Genomic DNA, 17,165 nt, shown 5'->3' with positions numbered 1-17,165 from the left:
AAGTAACAAGAATCCAAAGACATTGGTCGCGTAAATAATAATATGTCACAAAATTAATAATAGCTTTGCATGCATGATGAAGTCATTCTGAATCTACGTGTTTCTGTCCTTGGAAATAATAATTTTTAAATTGAAATTTCCAGAATAAAAAAAAAAAAAAAAAAAAAAAGAAGGGGGAGGAAAAAAAAGAGATAGAAACGAGCCTGAAAAAAAAAGGGATATATAAACAAAATTTGCCATTTATTCAAATGAGGCAACATTCGTATATATCAGCAAAACCCGGAATGCTCATGCAACCACCTTTGTCTTCTCTCGTTTTCTTCGCAAGTCTACACCGCCCCAAAACCATCCATCTCTCTCCTCTTCTCTCTCTTGCTGCTTTAATTTCTAACCATTATTATCCCATTTCTCTCTTTCTTCTTCTTCTGTCCTCACGAAAACAGAAAAAAAAAAACAGTTCTATAATGTTCATCACCTTCTCTGTCCCGCTTCCGCCGGAAACTTGGCAATAAAGATAACGGCCGGAATCTGCTGCATCACCACCGCCCATCATTAGGCCAAAGCCACCTAAATGGGCCAACTTACCCGTTCATCCACTCAGCCTTCTCCCCGAGCCGATCCGGATCCCGCAGAGGCCATCTCGGACCTTGTATGGCCTTTCGGAAAGCTCGAAGGCCTCGACCGGGATGATTTTCGTGAAGCTGCTTATGAGATATTCTTCACGGCTTGCCGGTCATCGCCGGGGTTTGGAGGTAGGAGTGCAATAACGTATTATAATCCGTCGGACGAGAAAGATGGAAGCGGGTCTGGGTCAAGTTTTGGACAACCTGGATCTCCAGTGAAGCCACCGGGGGTGGGGATGGCAGTAACGAGTAGGGTGAAAAGGACTTTAGGATTGAAAATGATGAGAAAGTCACCATCAAGGAGGGCTAGCTCTGTTGGGGCAGCACCGTCTTCGCCGAATGGTGGGGCCGGGTCGAGTCCTCGGAGCGCGTTCTCGTCGTTGCCGTCTAGGCCTCGGCGGCCGATGACCTCAGCTGAGATCATGCGGCAGCAAATGAGGGTGACGGAGCAGAGTGATAACAGGCTACGTAAAACTCTCATGAGGACCCTTGTTGGCCAAGTATGTAGATAACATGTCTATAGAATTATATATTTCGTCGATGGAAATGGGAAATTGGGGAAAAAAATATAAAATACAATTAGTTAACTAAAATTTCATAAAAATGTATGTTAATTTGGTGCAGTGAACAATAATTCTTCGTGTGAAATGAAATAATTTATGAAGCGATAAAATGAGAAAACAAAATAGGTAAATGTTTAAATGTTTTTTTTCTCTTTTTCATTTTTAATGTGCCTCTAATTAATCTGTATCATCTCGGAATTAACTAAGAGAGCAATATAAATTTTTTTTTAGGCTTATTATACGCAAATTGGAATTTAGTGAGGATTATAGAAAGGAAGGACGTAGAATGAATTTATAGCTAATTACTAGAAGCTGATATACCTTAGGATAAAAAAACTAAATAATTTTATTTCAAGAATGTTTATGCAAATATTTTATTCAAATGGGGCATTAGCATATTCATTTGCTGCCAACACATGAATGTTTATCATGCTTCACCATAAAAACCGAAGATAGAATCTGAAACTGTTAATTACACTCCCTGATGTTTTCAACATTTTTTTCGTTATCTTGGTAGTTGGAATAGATTGGCGGAATGGTCCCTTTGACACACTAGAGTTTGTCGAGGAAAATACATTACTGTATAATTTACTTGAGCTGTTTATATCTATTGACATGATAGCTTTGCACTGCTTGTATCGACAATGCTTATTCTTCGAGTTGATAAATTTTTTTGACCTGACTGATTGAACATGTAAAGTTGATACAATTCTTCGAGCAGATGGGCAGGCGTGCAGAGACGATTATTCTTCCATTGGAGCTTTTACGCCACCTAAAACCATCCGAATTTAATGACCCTCAGGAGTATCATTTTTGGCAAAAACGTCAGCTCAAAATTTTCGAGGTTGGACTTCTTCTTCACCCTTCGATTCCATTAGAGAAGTCGAATGAATTTGCTATTCGCCTTCGCGAAATCATCCAAGCTTCAGAACACAAAGCAATAGACACCGGAAAGAATTCAGAAACCATGAAATCACTAGTCAATTGCGTTGTGTCTTTGTCTTGGAGAACTGCTGATGGTTCCCCTACTGATATTTGCCATTGGGCTGATGGATATCCCATTAACGTACACATTTATATTGCTCTTCTGTACTCAATTTTTGATATCAAGGAGGAAACGTTAGTTCTTGATGAAGTTGACGAGCTTCTTGAGTTGATGAAGAAGACATGGTCTACATTGGGAATTAATAGATCGATCCATAACTTGTGTTTTACTTGGGTGTTGTTTGAGCATTATATTATGACCGGACAAGTTGAGGGAGATCTTCTTGGTGCATCACTGACTATGTTAGCTGAAGTCGCAAATGATGCTAAGAAAGTTGATAGAGAACCTTTGTATGTCAAGATGTTGGCATCAGCCTTGACTTCATTGAAGAGATGGGCAGAGATGAGATTGCTTGATTACCATCAAAATTTTCATAAGGGAACAATTGGACTAATGGAGAGTATTGTTCCATTAGTCTTTTCGGCTGCAAAGATCTTGGAAGAAGATGTTCCAGGATATCTTGCAGTAGAATTGGAGAAAGGAGAAATGGCAAATATTTCATCTGGCAATCGGGTGGATTATTATGTGAGGTCATCATTGAGGAATGCATTTGCAAAGGTACAGGGTAGTATGTATATTAGTTTGATCCTGAATCGACGTCTCTTTTGCTTTTCTGTTGGATATTTTCAACTTCTGAAAATATTTGAACTATATCTCTCTATTTTTTTTTTTTAAATCTTTGTAGATTCTGAAAGATAGGAACATAGATGGAGCTGTTGTTGAAATGGAAGAAGCAAGTGAAGTGCTCATTAAATTGGCTAATGAAACTGAACGTTTGGCTGCAATGGAGAAGGAGATTTTTAGTCCCGTACTCAAGAAATGGCACCCTGTCGCAGCTGGGGTTGCAGCGGTAACCCTACATACTTGCTACGGGACTTTGTTGAAGCAGTATTTGGTAGCAACTTCTGCACTCACAGAGGAGACAACTACGTTGCTGCACAGAGCTGGGAAGTTGGAAAAGGTTTTGGTTCAGATGGTGGTTGAAGACTCTGTTGAATGTGAAGATGGAGGCAAAGCAATTGTCAGGGAGATGGTGCCCTATGAAGTTGATTCCATCATACTGAACCGCATGAAACAATGGATTCAAGAAATCCTAAAGAAGGGGAAAGAATTACTCCTTAGAGCCAAAGAAACTGAAGTAAGTTTGATAAAACATGTATTTATATCTTTTGACAGTGGCAGAATTCTTACATCTATTAACATGAATTGATATGTAACACACATACCCGAGACTCCTTATATGTGTGCAGCAACAACTTGACATACAGAATTTTGCATTGTAGACATGGAATCCCAAGTCCAAGACCGAGCCATATGCACATTCTGCTGTAGAGCTAATGAAGCATATCAAGGATTCTTTGGACAGCTTCCTCCATACCCCAGTGAACTTATCTGAGGATCTGGTCCACACTCTCACTGATGGATTGGAGCATCTCTTCAGAGATTACATTACCTTTGTTGCATCATGTGGTAAGAACTGGCACTGAATCTTTCCACCAAGTAGTTGTCAATGAAAGATATCATCCTGAACACAGATAATTGCATATATAGGGATGTTCATATCATACTCTGAAATCCTGTTCTCCTCTAAATACCAACCTGGTTGTCCCTTTTTGAATGTCTAGCTTCACTAATCATGCAAGTTGCAGCCGCTGGACAGTATTACTCTAAGTTTCCTCTTTTGCCTCATGGTCTTCTTCTTTGTGCTGATAAATGATAACGTAGACAACTAAAAGTTGGATCAAAATATGCATTGGAATCAGCAAAATTATGTGATCACTGTGTAACTCACTGGGTTTTTGCTCCACTCTTCAGGATCAAAGCAAAGTTATCTCCCTATACTTCCCCCTTTAACACGATGTAGCCAAGAAACAAAGTTTTCTAAACTCTGGAAAAGAGCTGCCTGCAGTGTTGGCATAGAAGACCCAGGCCAAAATATGCTGAATGAAGGCAACCATCCGCGGCCTTCAACAAGTCGCGGAACACAACGCTTGTACATCCGTCTTAACACCTTACATTTCCTCAATTCACAGCTCAACTCTCTTGATAAAACATTGTCCCTGTCGTCAAAAATTGTTCCTTCACCACATAGCCGCATTAACAACAGGAATAGACAACTTGGGGATTCCTCCTCCTACTTTGATCACGCTCGCTCGGCAATTCATGTTGCTACTCAGCATGTATGTGAAGTTGCTGCTTACCGTCTAATCTTCAGGGATTCGAACTCTGTATTCTACGGAAGTCTATATGTAGGTGATGTAGCAAATGCACGTATTAGGCCAGCTCTGAGAACACTTAAGCAGAACCTTACTCTATTATGTGCAATTGTAACTGAAAGAGCTCAACCACTAGCTCTAAAAGAGGTAATGAGAGCTTCCTTTGAGGCCTTCCTTATGGTTTTGCTTGCTGGGGGAAGCTCCAGAATCTTTTTTCGGTCAGACCATCAGATGATTGAGGAGGATTTTGAGAACCTGAAGCGGATGTTTTGTACATGTGGAGAAGGTCTAATCGTAGAGGATGCAGTAAACATAGAAGCTGAGACAGTGGATGGTGTAGTGGCATTAATGGGCCAATCTACAGAACAATTGATGGAAGATTTCAGTATTGTGGCCTGTGAAGCCAGTGGCATAGGTGTAGTTGGTGCTGGGCAGAAGCTTCCTATGCCACCAACAACTGGAAGATGGAATAGATCAGATCCCAATACAATTTTGAGGGTACTGTGTCACAGAAATGATCGAGCTGCTAATTACTTCCTAAAAAGGTCATTCCAATTAGCAAAGAGAAGAGGATGAAAATAATACCAGTTTACATGAGATTCTGCCACTAAGGTTGATCTTAACTGAGGAGCGTGTGAGGCAGGTATATGATCATATGATCTTTGAATGCTGAGTTCAGGAAATACACTTTTACGGAAAAAGATGATGTATTTATTCATTGTTGTATACTAGTACAAAGATATATTTGGAGATGAGAGAACATTATACTAATCATGGTCTTCTTTTTTTATAGACCTACGCAGCATTAGCAACTAACTGTGGTTGAGCATTTCAAATGGATATGTTTTTCTCTTTTGCATCATCCACTCTGCATGGGCCGTAATTGATGAGAAATACACCTGGGAAATGAATTAGTTCAAAAATAGAAGCAAGTCTTTTGGAGAAGAAGCTTCAACTGGTTCCTATCCGATTTCGACCATCAAATTTATCAGCACAAGGACATCAGCAAAACACGCTGGTTTCATGATGGAAGAGCTCTTGCAGCTGCTGACTTGCTGATATTGACATGTATCTTCGGATGGGATGTTGACTGCAGGAGTTCAAGTTTTCACAGGAAATAATTGTCTAGCATAAGTTTCTACCCTGGTTGCAAGAAAAGAATTCAAGAAGATTATCAATTCAGACAAGCCCATCTTCTCACTTTCATATTTGATGAGTTCAGAGTGAGAATCCTTGTTTTCCATATCATACAACAATAGTCGCAGAGCACCATATAACATGGATAATTTAGGAGTTCTGCCGCAGTAGCATAAGTCAAGGCCACATGAGATGCATTTGCATAAGATCTTATAGTTTTGCACTATCCAAACTTTCAAAGCATCTGACTGAGAAAGTTAAAACCGTCCTTATCATCGATAGAAATGAACTTTAGTTTTATCAAATCTGCAACCAGATGGCTGAGCTCTCCAAGACAGAAACCACAAAGCTAAAAGAGAACTAAATGGAAGGCTAATTCAACTTTATCTCAGACAATCTACAAAGTCACTGCAACGTAAATATGATCTTTGTAGTTTACAAACCATTGGGTCATACTCAAGAACTGAAAGTACGTTCAATGGAAGAAGAGATTTTAACATATTTATAAACAACTAAGAATGTACTTTCTACAAATCGCAATGAAAATTTGAAAAGCTATTAGCAAAAAGAGATATCAGAATCTGAAATTAAAAGTTCTTTCTTTCTTCATTTCCTTGAATCTAATTAAGTCTGCATTAACTTCCATTTTGATTTTTCTCTTAATTACTAACTTCAAAATTACGTTTTTTTTAAAGCTATTTTAAACAGTTCGTTTTGTTAAACAGATAATTGCATTCCTCATAAGTGATTATAGATAGCTGAATTTGGGATGCCAAATCTTGATTTGATAGGAGTTGAGTTTAACTTTTCCCCAGATGATCACAAAGTCTGCGGCTTTTGAGAGTGGTTTCAGAAGGCGTACTTCCACCAACGCGTTTGAGACCACGCCTTTGCGTGTTGTTGTCCTGATGAAATTGTGATGTTCAGTCATAAAACCCTCCAGAACTGATCAGAACTCTCGCTTTTCTCGAACATAGATCGAAATGGCGTTGTTAGAAAAGCGATTGTTGCCATTACGCTTTTCAAAGTCCTACTGATAATTCCTGACGGGGGCTGCCTACCCATTGAATTAAACAGTCCAATCCTATCCCATCCCAGGTGAAAAGATTTATATTTTGCTTTTTCTAAAATCCAATCTATAATGCCTTCTTTCATCTGTTTGGTAATATATACGAAAAGGGGTTCTTGAAATTTTCAAGCAAAATTACAAATTTGGAATGGTAGTGACAATTAAAGTCAGCTTTAGGTTTCTAGCAATCACTTTTGACGAGAACTTGATACGAATTCTCCAAAAAGGAAGAATTGTTAGGGAAAAAAAAGATTGATCAGATTAGGTACCTTTTTTGGTGGGGTGGGAAAGCCAAAAGGTGGAGGAAAGCAGCAAGAAGGGAACATGGAAGGTGAGATTTGAATCACGTCCCGAAATGATATATAGAGTCCTTCAGACGATGTTTGATTGATATTTCCTTGAGAAAGTTTACATGAAGTTCTGTCTCAGGATCTTCTTATAAACAGAGAGGGGAAAATGGATTACTTTAGGGTCTACAGTGGTTGTTAAATGTGACCTTTTGTCTGTTAAAACATGCATCTTGGTTTAGCAGCAGAGGTTTAAGGCTCAATATTGCATCTTCACACTATTTTATTTCTTTCCAAGGCTCAAATATTAGTGATGCTGATCTTTGATCATTTCAATTTGTAAATTCGATATACAGGAAGGCTGATGGTATCATGAATCAGCTTGACGTCAAAACTAATTAGGCTGAGAGAATTTTTTTTGTAGTCACCAGTTTTCTTCAGGCCTTTGTGCTTGGTTTATGATGCAAAACATAGAAAAAGATCATTGACCGTCATGGACAGAATCCTTAGCATTTTTGTGGTTTTTTTTTTTAATAATTACTTCACTGGATTTAGATTCCATGAGGAATGTAGACACAAAATCAACTACTAAAAACAGGCTAGTATGATATGTAATGTCTGCTTTCGACATTATCTTATACACAGTATCAAATGTTTGCTCAATTATATTGGTATAAGATGTTTTCAAGTATCAGTATAGAGCTATCATATATACTAACAAAATCAAATTTTGTCTCTAACATGCGTTGAGTTTAAATCTGGATAAACACATGACATGCACTAAACAGGCATTCGGGCCTGCAAACTTCAATTTCATGGCCATCTAGATTGGTTGGGAAAGGAGCATCATAGGAATTATTTTGGTAGTTTCACGTAGAAAGACATGGAAAGCCTTGTTGTCCTTGCATTGCGAAGCATTATTGTTGACTACTTTTCTGAACAGTGGCCATCTAAAAGTAACAGTTTTACTGAAAACAGTTGTGCTACTGACCATCAAAATCAACAAACAGTGAGAAATAAATAGAAAGGGAAATTAATGGGAATAGCGAAGAAACTATAAGCGATGAAAAAACCAAAATAGTGAGAACTAAAGGAAGAATGTATTCCTTTCAATTTGAATTTGCGTTCAAGCATCCTAGAATGCTCCAAAAGATGGGGGTAAAAAAAGAAAAAACTAAAACATAGTACTGCATGTTATTGATGCAAATTTGCTGTCCTGGATTACCAAGAGAGAATTGCTAGAAATAGAGATTTCAAGCAGATAACTTAAAATATTTGTTGTAGTACATTCATAGGGCTCTTAAGGAAAGATGCAAATTAAGATTTCAGATATCTGAGCTGAAATATTTGCTGCAACACGCTGTAGGGCCATGCAGGAAAGCCAGTTCGGGCCTTCTGACAGCTTTATTTCATTCCTCCTCTCTGCTTCTAAAACATAACAGTACATTTTTTAGCTTAAGGAAAAGCTAGTTTCATCTTAGTTGTGCGAGAAAGCACCAATCCATGCTTGTGATGCTAGCAATTCTTATTACAAAATAATGCTCCTGTTGAGTCTCAAGCTCCTTTCCATGCAGATGAATTTTAGCCCTCTTGAGAACATTCTTGATTAGCGTTTGTTATCTGCCAGCTCTACTTGGTAAGCATCTTTCCTTGACCCCTCTAGTTCTTCTTTTAGCACTTCCATTGAGTCCGAAATCTCAGCCTTGTAGTGAAAGAACTTGGTCACAACCAGGAAAAAAAGGAAATTCAGAAAGCCTACTACTGAAAGAAATGCAAAATACAAATCGAGGCGAGAAGTATTAAGGTTATTTTGGATCCATCCTTTGTGACCACCCTCCCTTGTGATGCGAGAAACTGCTGAAAGAATGAAACTGCTAAGGAAGTTGCCACCTGCCACACTAGTCATAGAAAGGGAAGTCCCCAAACTCTTCATGCTCTCAGGTGCCTGATCGTAGAAAAACTCAAGTCTCGCAACCTCTGTCATTGCATCAGCCACTCCCATAAGGATAAATTGTGGGAGCAATATAAATATGGTCAATGGGAGTTGGCCTCCGGTTTGATCTAGACCATGTTCCTTGGCCACATTAAGCCTGTGCCTTTCTGTCAGGGAGGCTACGATCATAATGATAATGTGGAGCACAAATCCAAGTCCCAGTCTTTGAAGGAGAGTGATGCCTCTTGGATTCTTGGTCCACTTGCTAATAATCTTGACAAAGACACGATCATACAGCACCACGGTAAGCAGCAAGGTTACTGTCACAAAAGCACCTAAGCTGGCTGGTGGCAATTTGAAATGCTTACCCATGCCCCTGTCCAGAGTAGTGCCTTGCTTAATGAAAAGAGTATAGCTTTGTGCAACTAGTACGTTTGGAAGGAATGTGGTCATCAATATAGGTAACATTTTCAGCATCTGTTTGGTCTCCTCAACTTCTGTAACTGAGCATAACATCCACATACTTGTTGAACCTGTTTGCACTGCTGCTTTGTTCAGGTACCTAATTTAATGCATTTCAGTTAGACAACTATGGAACAAGATGTTATTCAGATTTTTAAAAAAATTTAATCAGTAATAGAGAAGCAGTTATAGTTAATTATGGGAAAAATGCTAACCTTAATGTGGTTGTGGATTCAATTTTGAATTTGCCCTTCTTGGCGTATTCTTCAGCATCAAGTTCATACAGTTCTTTGGGATGAGTAGGGACAGGTACCCTCCATTTCTTAATAGCAGCCACTATGACTCTAGCCATCTTTGTGAAGGGACTACCAGCAGGCTTCTTGTGCCTATAGAAGGGAGTACCAAACAGAAAAATGGCAATAGACAATGCAAGCCCAGCTGTAGGGATACCATATCCAAGAGCCCATCCCACATTGTCTTGAATATAGACGAGAACTGTGTTGCCAAAAAGTATCCCAAAGAATATGCTAAACATCCACCAATTGAAGAAGGAAAGCTTTTGGATCTTCTCCTTTGGATCGAAATCATCGAATTGCTCCGCACCTATGGTGGAGATATTTGGCTTTGTCCCACCAGTTCCAACAGCTAAGATGTAAAGTGCAGTATAAAACACTGCCAATTCAAGTGTTGTAGCCTTTGGACAGTCAGATACATTTGCAGCATGGCAGGGAGGTGGTCTAAAGCCCGGGACTGAAACTGCTAGTGTTAGCAAGCACATTCCCTGCAATCAGATACAATTTCAGTTAGGACATGCATAATTTGCTTTATTTGCATGCATGGTCTCTCTAGATTTGGTTTACAACTCCAACTAGCTATACTACTAGTCATCTTGGACACTTGGGATTTGCATAAATGCCTTGTATAATCTTACCTTAGCAGTAAACAGATAGTAAAAGTTTTTTTTTTTTTTTTTGGTCATGAAGTTACAGTTTTAACTCTTAAAAAAAAAAAAAAAAAAAACTTCACTTGCTAAATCCAGCTAACTCACGAAAGGTTAATGGAACTAATCTGTACTAATTATATTATATTACATTAATATCAGAAGACAGATGCCTCTAATCATAGCCAGTAAAGAATATGTTTTTTCGTACTTAACTTTTGTGTTTAGTGAGATTAAAGAAGATCACATATGAACGTGTAGCATGATTAGAAATTGATCTTTCTGATTATTAATTGATTTAGACAAACTAACTGTCATTAATTAGCAAAGGAAAGGACGCGGATGCTGTTTCAGCAATCTGAAGATGCATTTTAATGGGCATCAAATTCTTCTCTTTTCGTGTATTGATATATGCATTTTTGGAATCAACTCTGACAAAGTTATTATTCTCATATCAAGCTGACACATTTGGCATTTCAATATTAGACTTAGGTCTTCGTCTACAATAATCCTATGGTTGTCTCTCTAAATGATTCCCCAATTATATCCCTCAGACCAAAAAAAGAAAAATAGGAGACAATAGATATATTAAAAAGCAAAATATAGTTCCCTGCTTTATGAAAAGTTTCTTTCCTTCCTTCTTCAAGCATTGCATAATCTCTAGAAAAAAAAACTTTTTCTCTAGCTGTTCCATTCACTAACTTTTAAGTCTTTCATGCTGAAACCTTTGTTTGGATTGTCATTGTTCTTCAAAAAAAATTTTTTTTTTTTTCGTTTTTCTTGAATGTATGTTTTAATTACTTTTTATTTCATAGACATCAAATCGCTATAATATATTTTTCTACAAAACTCCAGAAAATAGCAATTCAAACAAAAAGAATTAGTTTAACAAGTTGAGTAGAACAATTTCACATTTACTGGGGACAGACATAGTGAAGAAATCTGGATGTATCAAAGCTAAAGATTTATGTAAATTATCTTGAAAAGATTACTCTTGTTTCTTATCTTAGTTTTCAAAATTGTCTAAAATACAGATACGATAAACAAAATTCAAGAACTAGTAACAAAAGATGAGCACCTAATTTAATCATGCTGAATAACTAAAAAGTTAGATACACTAAATTACATGTCCAATATCAATCTGTTGGGGTGCATAAGTCTTGATGTGACAACATTCCTAAACAAGGCAGATCAAGAATTTCCATATTCTAGTCAAGACATTTGATGCTAATTTCCATTGATGAAGATTCGAAATATGGTGTCAAAAAGTATACCATTATCTACTTGTTATATGATCCATGCCCTGTATATATTCTATAGTTCAGATAAGCCTTAAGAAAGAATCAAATTAAATGCGACCTGGATTGTTTATTACAAGATGCCTCTTGATTTGGTAACTGTGCCTAAAGAATCATTAAAAGTACTTCTATTCAGTCATTACATATCACCTTATACCTATGGATTAATCATCTATACACTGACGGTGTATACTCTTTTACCATTGGATGCATAACACATAATTCAAATTTAAATTTATAACCTAAATTTTGCATATATGTGTCGTACATCCAACCGTGATAATTTATATACTATCAATGTATATAAGATTTACTCTATAGTTATATGCAGCTATTGTGTATGTGTATGTGTATGTGTGTGTGTATATACACATATACACACACGTACACATACTTGTACTTCACACCTTGCTTGCAAGTGAAAGTACTATATTATTCAAGTTATGAAAAGCCATGATGTATGATGTATCATGAAATCATACGGTCAATTTCGTCAAAAAATTGGACACCACCGCTTTGGCCAGCCAATCTTCTGTTTCTTCTTTTCTTACCATACGCCTGTCTTTGTGTGGCTTTCATAAAGGCAAAATCATGAATTTATTCTCACTTCTCAGTGGATATGATTTATCGGACTTTCATTTGTGCAGCAATCATGTTTGAACAGAAGACATGGTTGCTTTCTAATTTCCATTTCAATTACATTTCTTTCACTTGACCAAATTTCATTGACATTTTGCAAATACTTTCAAGCCGGAATGCTTTTGTAATCATTTCTCATTCTCAGAGAGCTGCATATGCTGAAAATTGTTTACCCTTTTAATATAATGCAATAAAATAAAAAATCGACACTTTGACTAACATCTTTCTTTTTTCTTTTTTCTTTTTTTATATTTGTGTTGCAAAATATTAGTGCCTCCGACATGCAAGACAAAATTTTCAAAAATTTTAATAATAACAGCATGGAAAATGTTAAAGAACTTTTCTTAAGTATTGGCAGATGTCATCAATTTTTGACTTCGTCATCCACTTTGACTTAATTAGTGGCTAAAACAATGATAAAGAAATGGTACACTGATTAAGAGTTAAGACAGGACTGATCTAGTGCAGAGAAGCATACCGAGAGATAGATTGCACAGGCAATCACAAACGTCCAATATCTGCCAAGATAAGCATCAGCAACATATGCACCCAAGATTGGAGTCAGCCATATGGTCCCATTCCAATAAGTCACATTATTGGATGCTGTCACAGTCCCTTGATGCAGTTTTCTGGTCAGATACAGAATGAGATTTGCTGAGATTCCACAATATGCCATCCTCTCGAACACTTCATACACTGCTCAGAGAAAAAAGAAAAAAAAAAAAAGAAGAACAAATGAAAAGAAAAAGTTCTAATTAAAATCAACCCTTGAAAAGGGTCAAAGTAGAAATTTAGATTTGCACCAAAAAAAGAGTTGATTCTAAGTGATTGATTTATTTTTTTTTTCTTGGGAGTTGGCAGTGGGTTATTTAATATATAGTTGACAATCACGGTCTCAAATAAAACCAAAAAAAATTTTAAAAAATAATAAGCATGATGGACCGAGTGACACAGAAGCTTTTGGAATTTTCATCTTGTATTATTGGTTTTAGCTGAAGAATTGGATGAAAGACAAAAATGAAAATATATAATATGAATAATTTATGGGCAAACAAATTACACCTCCTTGTCGTGAGTGATCACACAAGTCGTAAGAAATACTACTATTTCTTTATTTTTACTCTTGTCACGGATATATCTTTTAGGAGGCTAGTGCACAGAAAATGATGGATATTGAAGGAAACATCTTAACAAGTTTACCCAAAATGAAGAATCCTCAATTTTTTGCATTATCTTATCAGGAATTGTAGCTTTTCAGTTTTCATGGTTCCCAAAAAAAAAAAAAAATCTTAGTCTAAATGAACTTTTTTTTTAATTCCCTTCTAAATAATCTTTATGCATGATAAGGTAATACTAACTATAATATGTTCTTTGTCTGCATCTTCAAGTTTAGGGGCTATGTGGAAATATGACAGAAGCGTACGTGAAATTGTCAAGCCGAAAATCAAGAAAGTGTCCATCCATGGAGTAGGCAACGTGCAATTATTAATCATCTACATACATAGATACAAAAAAACAAGTTTTGCCGATATATATATATAGTCAATAGTGTTGGGCTGCAATTTAATGCATCTCCATGTATCTATATATTAAGGTTTTCAGAATATCAAGAAAATAAGATTTGAAAAAACTCATTTTGGTAATGGCTTAAAATTATAGAAGAAGTTACCAAAAGCTAATTAACACGTCGTTTCACCACATACTAATTTCAATTCAATACAATTGAAAAGGATAGAAAAGGGTTAGTGGAAAGCTGAAAGTAGGAGTGAAAAAATGGAGTAATTTATGGCTAGTTTGCTAGAATCGAATGCTAATGATGCATGTCTAATGGCAAAGAAGTCGTATGGTTAACAAAAGTTAATAGAGTATTGGTTTCTTTTTAATAGAGAAGAAGTATGGAGGCAGTTGGATTGCTTGAAGCTTTATGGTTTAACTCCCTGCAAAATAACACTATTACTGTAGGTGGATCATTTCCCCTCAACCCAAACCCCCCATGGAAAAAAACGTATGGGAAAAATTGTGCTAATTTTTGTATTGAATGAACTCGGTACCACATCCACTTAAGAGTCACGATATCACATTACCTCTGCTAATGGCCATGGTTGAAAGCCATCAGGAAAAGAAAAAAGAAAGGGTAAGGAAAGAAATGAACAAAGAGATAAGGAAAAAGGATAAAGAAGAGTACCAACTATGAAGGAACAAGCTTTCCATCCTCCTCTCTTTGTTCTCAGAATAGGGTTTCCATTGAGATCCACTGTTCCATCTTGAGTATAATCACTAATCCCATCCTCCATAGCCATGTTAACTTACACAAACAACAAGAACAATTCAAGACTTACGTATGAACTCTTGTGTTTCGCTAGCTATTTTACACAAGTACTTCAACAAACAACAAGAAGAATTCAAGACTAACTTGTGAATTCTTGTGCCTCACTAGCTATTTTATACAATTGCTTGAACAAGAAGAGAAGAGAAAGAGAGGAAATGAGAAGGAAAACTTCGGTTGTTGCCAACTCCTACAATGGCTCTCAGGTTTCTGCCCCTTTAATATAGGCCATGACTTAGCTTTTTGGGGGGTTAATTATTATTATTTTATGTGAGCTGCAGGCAACTATTAATTGTTTTAGTGGGCTTAAGAAATGAAGCATCTGCTGCAGCTAAATGCACCACTACACCATCCTTGCGAAGTTGGCTTGAGCTTACTACATGATATGAATTGAAGTGACGACAATGAGGGATTCCATCTTATGAAAATATACAAGGTGGACTTTAGAGGTGTTTGAATTGTAGTTTTTTATTAATAAATTTTTACGTTTTTCATGAATATATTTTTTAATTATCTTTTTATCTTATATACATTAAATCGTTGTAATATATTTTTCTACAAAAACTTCAAAAAGTAGCAATTCAAACAACACCTCACTTTTGTTAAGTGTCCTTACTGTATATAGTCGAAATATTTCATGCCCATCTGGCCATCTTGTTTGTTTGTTTGTTTATTTTCCTTTTTTTTGTTTGAGTTTTAATTTGATTCAATCTGTTTTCCTGAGATCTTGAATTAAACTCACGTCCAAGTTGTTTTACAACTTTCTTTTTTTCTTCGTTTGGTTTTTCAAAATCCTTTTCAAAAAGTAATAAATAAATAAAAAAAAACCAAATGCATTAGCCAAGCTGTTGATGGTTGTGGTGCTCATTAGCGTGCAACTAATATTGCAATGGTTTTTTTTTTCTTCTTTTTTAATCTTACATTCGTAGGATTAGGATAAACACACAAAAAACAGAAGACTAACACGCACTATAAAATTCAAACATCATCATTCATCATTAAACTTTTTACTTAAGAGATTTAAACTTTTCTAGACAACTTAACACGGACACATTCCTTATCCTGTGCCCTAATAGAAGAACCCTTTTTCAATTAAGTACAGAATTTTCATAGAGTAATGAATAGTTAAGCAGGTAATTAAAGTAAATCCTAAGATGCGCCAATTAGTGGTTACTAATGACTAACGAGTAATGAGAACCACCAATAATTGCCGAGAGGCCGAATCGGCCGGCATTACCAGTCCAATGACTGAACAGAAGGGGAGGATTGCTTTCCTGGTCTCTACAATTATAGCTTTAATTAATTGTATGAGGGAATTGAAGAGGCAGGCTTCAACAATTATGAATCTTAATAATTTGGGACCATGTAAGATATATTTTTAAAAATTTTTAAAAAATAAGAGAACAAGGAACCTATTGTGATTTGTGAGAGTAATACATCAACGAATAAATCCACAAATGCATGGTAGAGAAAATTAAAGCCTCCAATTTTGAGAATCTCAACAAGCATTGAGATTACTATGTAGATACTAAGATAAAGATTATATATAGAGTAATATCATTATTGTAATATTTCCAAGTTAAATCACATAATTTTTTTAAAAAAAATTTAAACATTAAAATCTGTATTACAGAATATTCAATTGATTAATTATGAGAATATATAGTGTCGAGTGAATTACACCTTACAATATTTGGCAATAATTAAAACCACAATCATCAATAAATTCATTCATTGTCCCATACATAAGTATGTTTAGTTTATATACGCTTGATTTTTCTATGGTTTACAACCATTTCTATTAAATTTGTTTTCTAACTTTACTAACTTTCCACAGAACAAATTTGAATTTTATCTATTATCAACTGTAATTTGAGTAACCTTTAAGGGAAAAAAATTAGACTGTAAAGAACACGTTGTCACAACAAATACTTATATTTTTTCTTCCATGCTTTATGGAACAATTTAATTTTTTAAGATAAAGTTTTTAACTATCTTTTTAAAGTGAAACATCAATAGACTTTTTGTCTACATAGTGGCATACCTAAAAAGGAGGGAAACGAGGAGCGCGGCACTTCAAACAGACAAGATTTCACTTTCGATGAAAATTTCTGGAAGAAATTTTCTTTCATATAAGCCTGTCAACGGGTCGGGTCTAGACCCGGATCCGGACCGAATCCGTGAAATTATTGCGGGTATGGGTAGGGATTTAATTCCATTTTTCGGATCCGGATCCGGATCCGTTTTGTCAAACAAAAAAATGGGTCGGATACGGAATATAGTATTTCGACCCGTATTAGACCCGGATCTGGATATAAATGAATTAATAATTTAAAAAATATATATTTATCAATATAATTTGATTAGGGTGATGTATTTGAGTAAAGTCAATTTGATTTCTTTTCTTATTTGGTTTTTTCTTTGCATTAGTTAGAAATTTATTTACAAATATATTTTTTTCTCATTTTTATTAGAAATTATAAATTTTGCTAAATTTGTGCGGGTAGACCCGACCCGGATCCAGATCCGGAACATAAAATAAAAGACCCGTCGGATAAACGGGTCGGATCCGGTTCCGATATAGTAATTCAGGTCCGGGTCTGGAATAATGAATTTCGGCCCGGACC

General features: G+C 36.1%; 2 protein-coding genes across 3 annotated transcripts; one reads left to right on the top strand and one right to left on the bottom strand.

The window, feature by feature from the left end:
• The first annotated feature begins 263 nt into the window (after positions 1–263).
• On the top strand, positions 264–5,218 carry LOC113734320 (protein unc-13 homolog). Of its 2 annotated transcripts, none has more exons than XM_027260820.2 (5): positions 264–1,123; positions 1,908–2,789; positions 2,917–3,369; positions 3,515–3,701; positions 4,047–5,218. In XM_027260820.2, the coding sequence occupies exons 1-5, from the start codon at positions 572–574 to the stop codon at positions 5,021–5,023; spliced, it is 3,051 nt and encodes a 1,016-aa protein (XP_027116621.1). In that variant the 5' UTR covers positions 264–571; the 3' UTR covers positions 5,024–5,218. The 2 variants fall into 2 exon arrangements, with proteins under 2 accessions (XP_027116621.1, XP_027116620.1); XM_027260819.2 differs by having other exon boundaries at positions 1,887–2,789.
• Positions 5,219–8,161: 2,943 nt separating this feature from the next.
• On the bottom strand, positions 8,162–14,913 carry LOC113734319 (protein NRT1/ PTR FAMILY 5.2-like). The gene is made up of 4 exons (XM_027260818.2): positions 14,398–14,913; positions 12,691–12,908; positions 9,551–10,116; positions 8,162–9,435 (listed from the first exon to the last, which is right to left on the bottom strand). The coding sequence occupies exons 1-4, from the start codon at positions 14,510–14,512 to the stop codon at positions 8,547–8,549; spliced, it is 1,788 nt and encodes a 595-aa protein (XP_027116619.1). The 5' UTR covers positions 14,513–14,913; the 3' UTR covers positions 8,162–8,546.
• Between the last annotated feature and the right edge of the window lie 2,252 nt (positions 14,914–17,165).

Source organism: Coffea arabica, chromosome 3c (genome assembly GCF_036785885.1).
Source record: "Coffea arabica cultivar ET-39 chromosome 3c, Coffea Arabica ET-39 HiFi, whole genome shotgun sequence".
Lineage (NCBI taxonomy): Eukaryota > Viridiplantae > Streptophyta > Magnoliopsida > Gentianales > Rubiaceae > Coffea > Coffea arabica.
The sequence above is the reverse complement of the archived record's forward strand: the minus strand, read 5'-3'. Positions and strand labels throughout refer to the sequence as shown.

Coding starts and splice junctions, on each gene's coding strand:
- LOC113734320 (XM_027260819.2), top strand. CDS start 572: ATGGGCCAACTTACCCGTTCATCCACTCAGCCTTCTCCCCGAGCCGAT. Junction 1,124..1,886: donor TGAGGACCCTTGTTGGCCAA/GTATGTAGATAA, acceptor GAACATGTAAAG/TTGATACAATTCTTCGAGCA. Junction 3,370..3,514: donor TTAGAGCCAAAGAAACTGAA/GTAAGTTTGATA, acceptor TTTGCATTGTAG/ACATGGAATCCCAAGTCCAA.
- LOC113734319 (XM_027260818.2), bottom strand. CDS start 14,512: ATGGCTATGGAGGATGGGATTAGTGATTATACTCAAGATGGAACAGTG. Junction 12,909..14,397: donor AGCTTGTTCCTTCATAGTTG/GTACTCTTCTTT, acceptor TTCTCTGAGCAG/TGTATGAAGTGTTCGAGAGG. Junction 10,117..12,690: donor CCTGTGCAATCTATCTCTCG/GTATGCTTCTCT, acceptor ATCTGATTGCAG/GGAATGTGCTTGCTAACACT.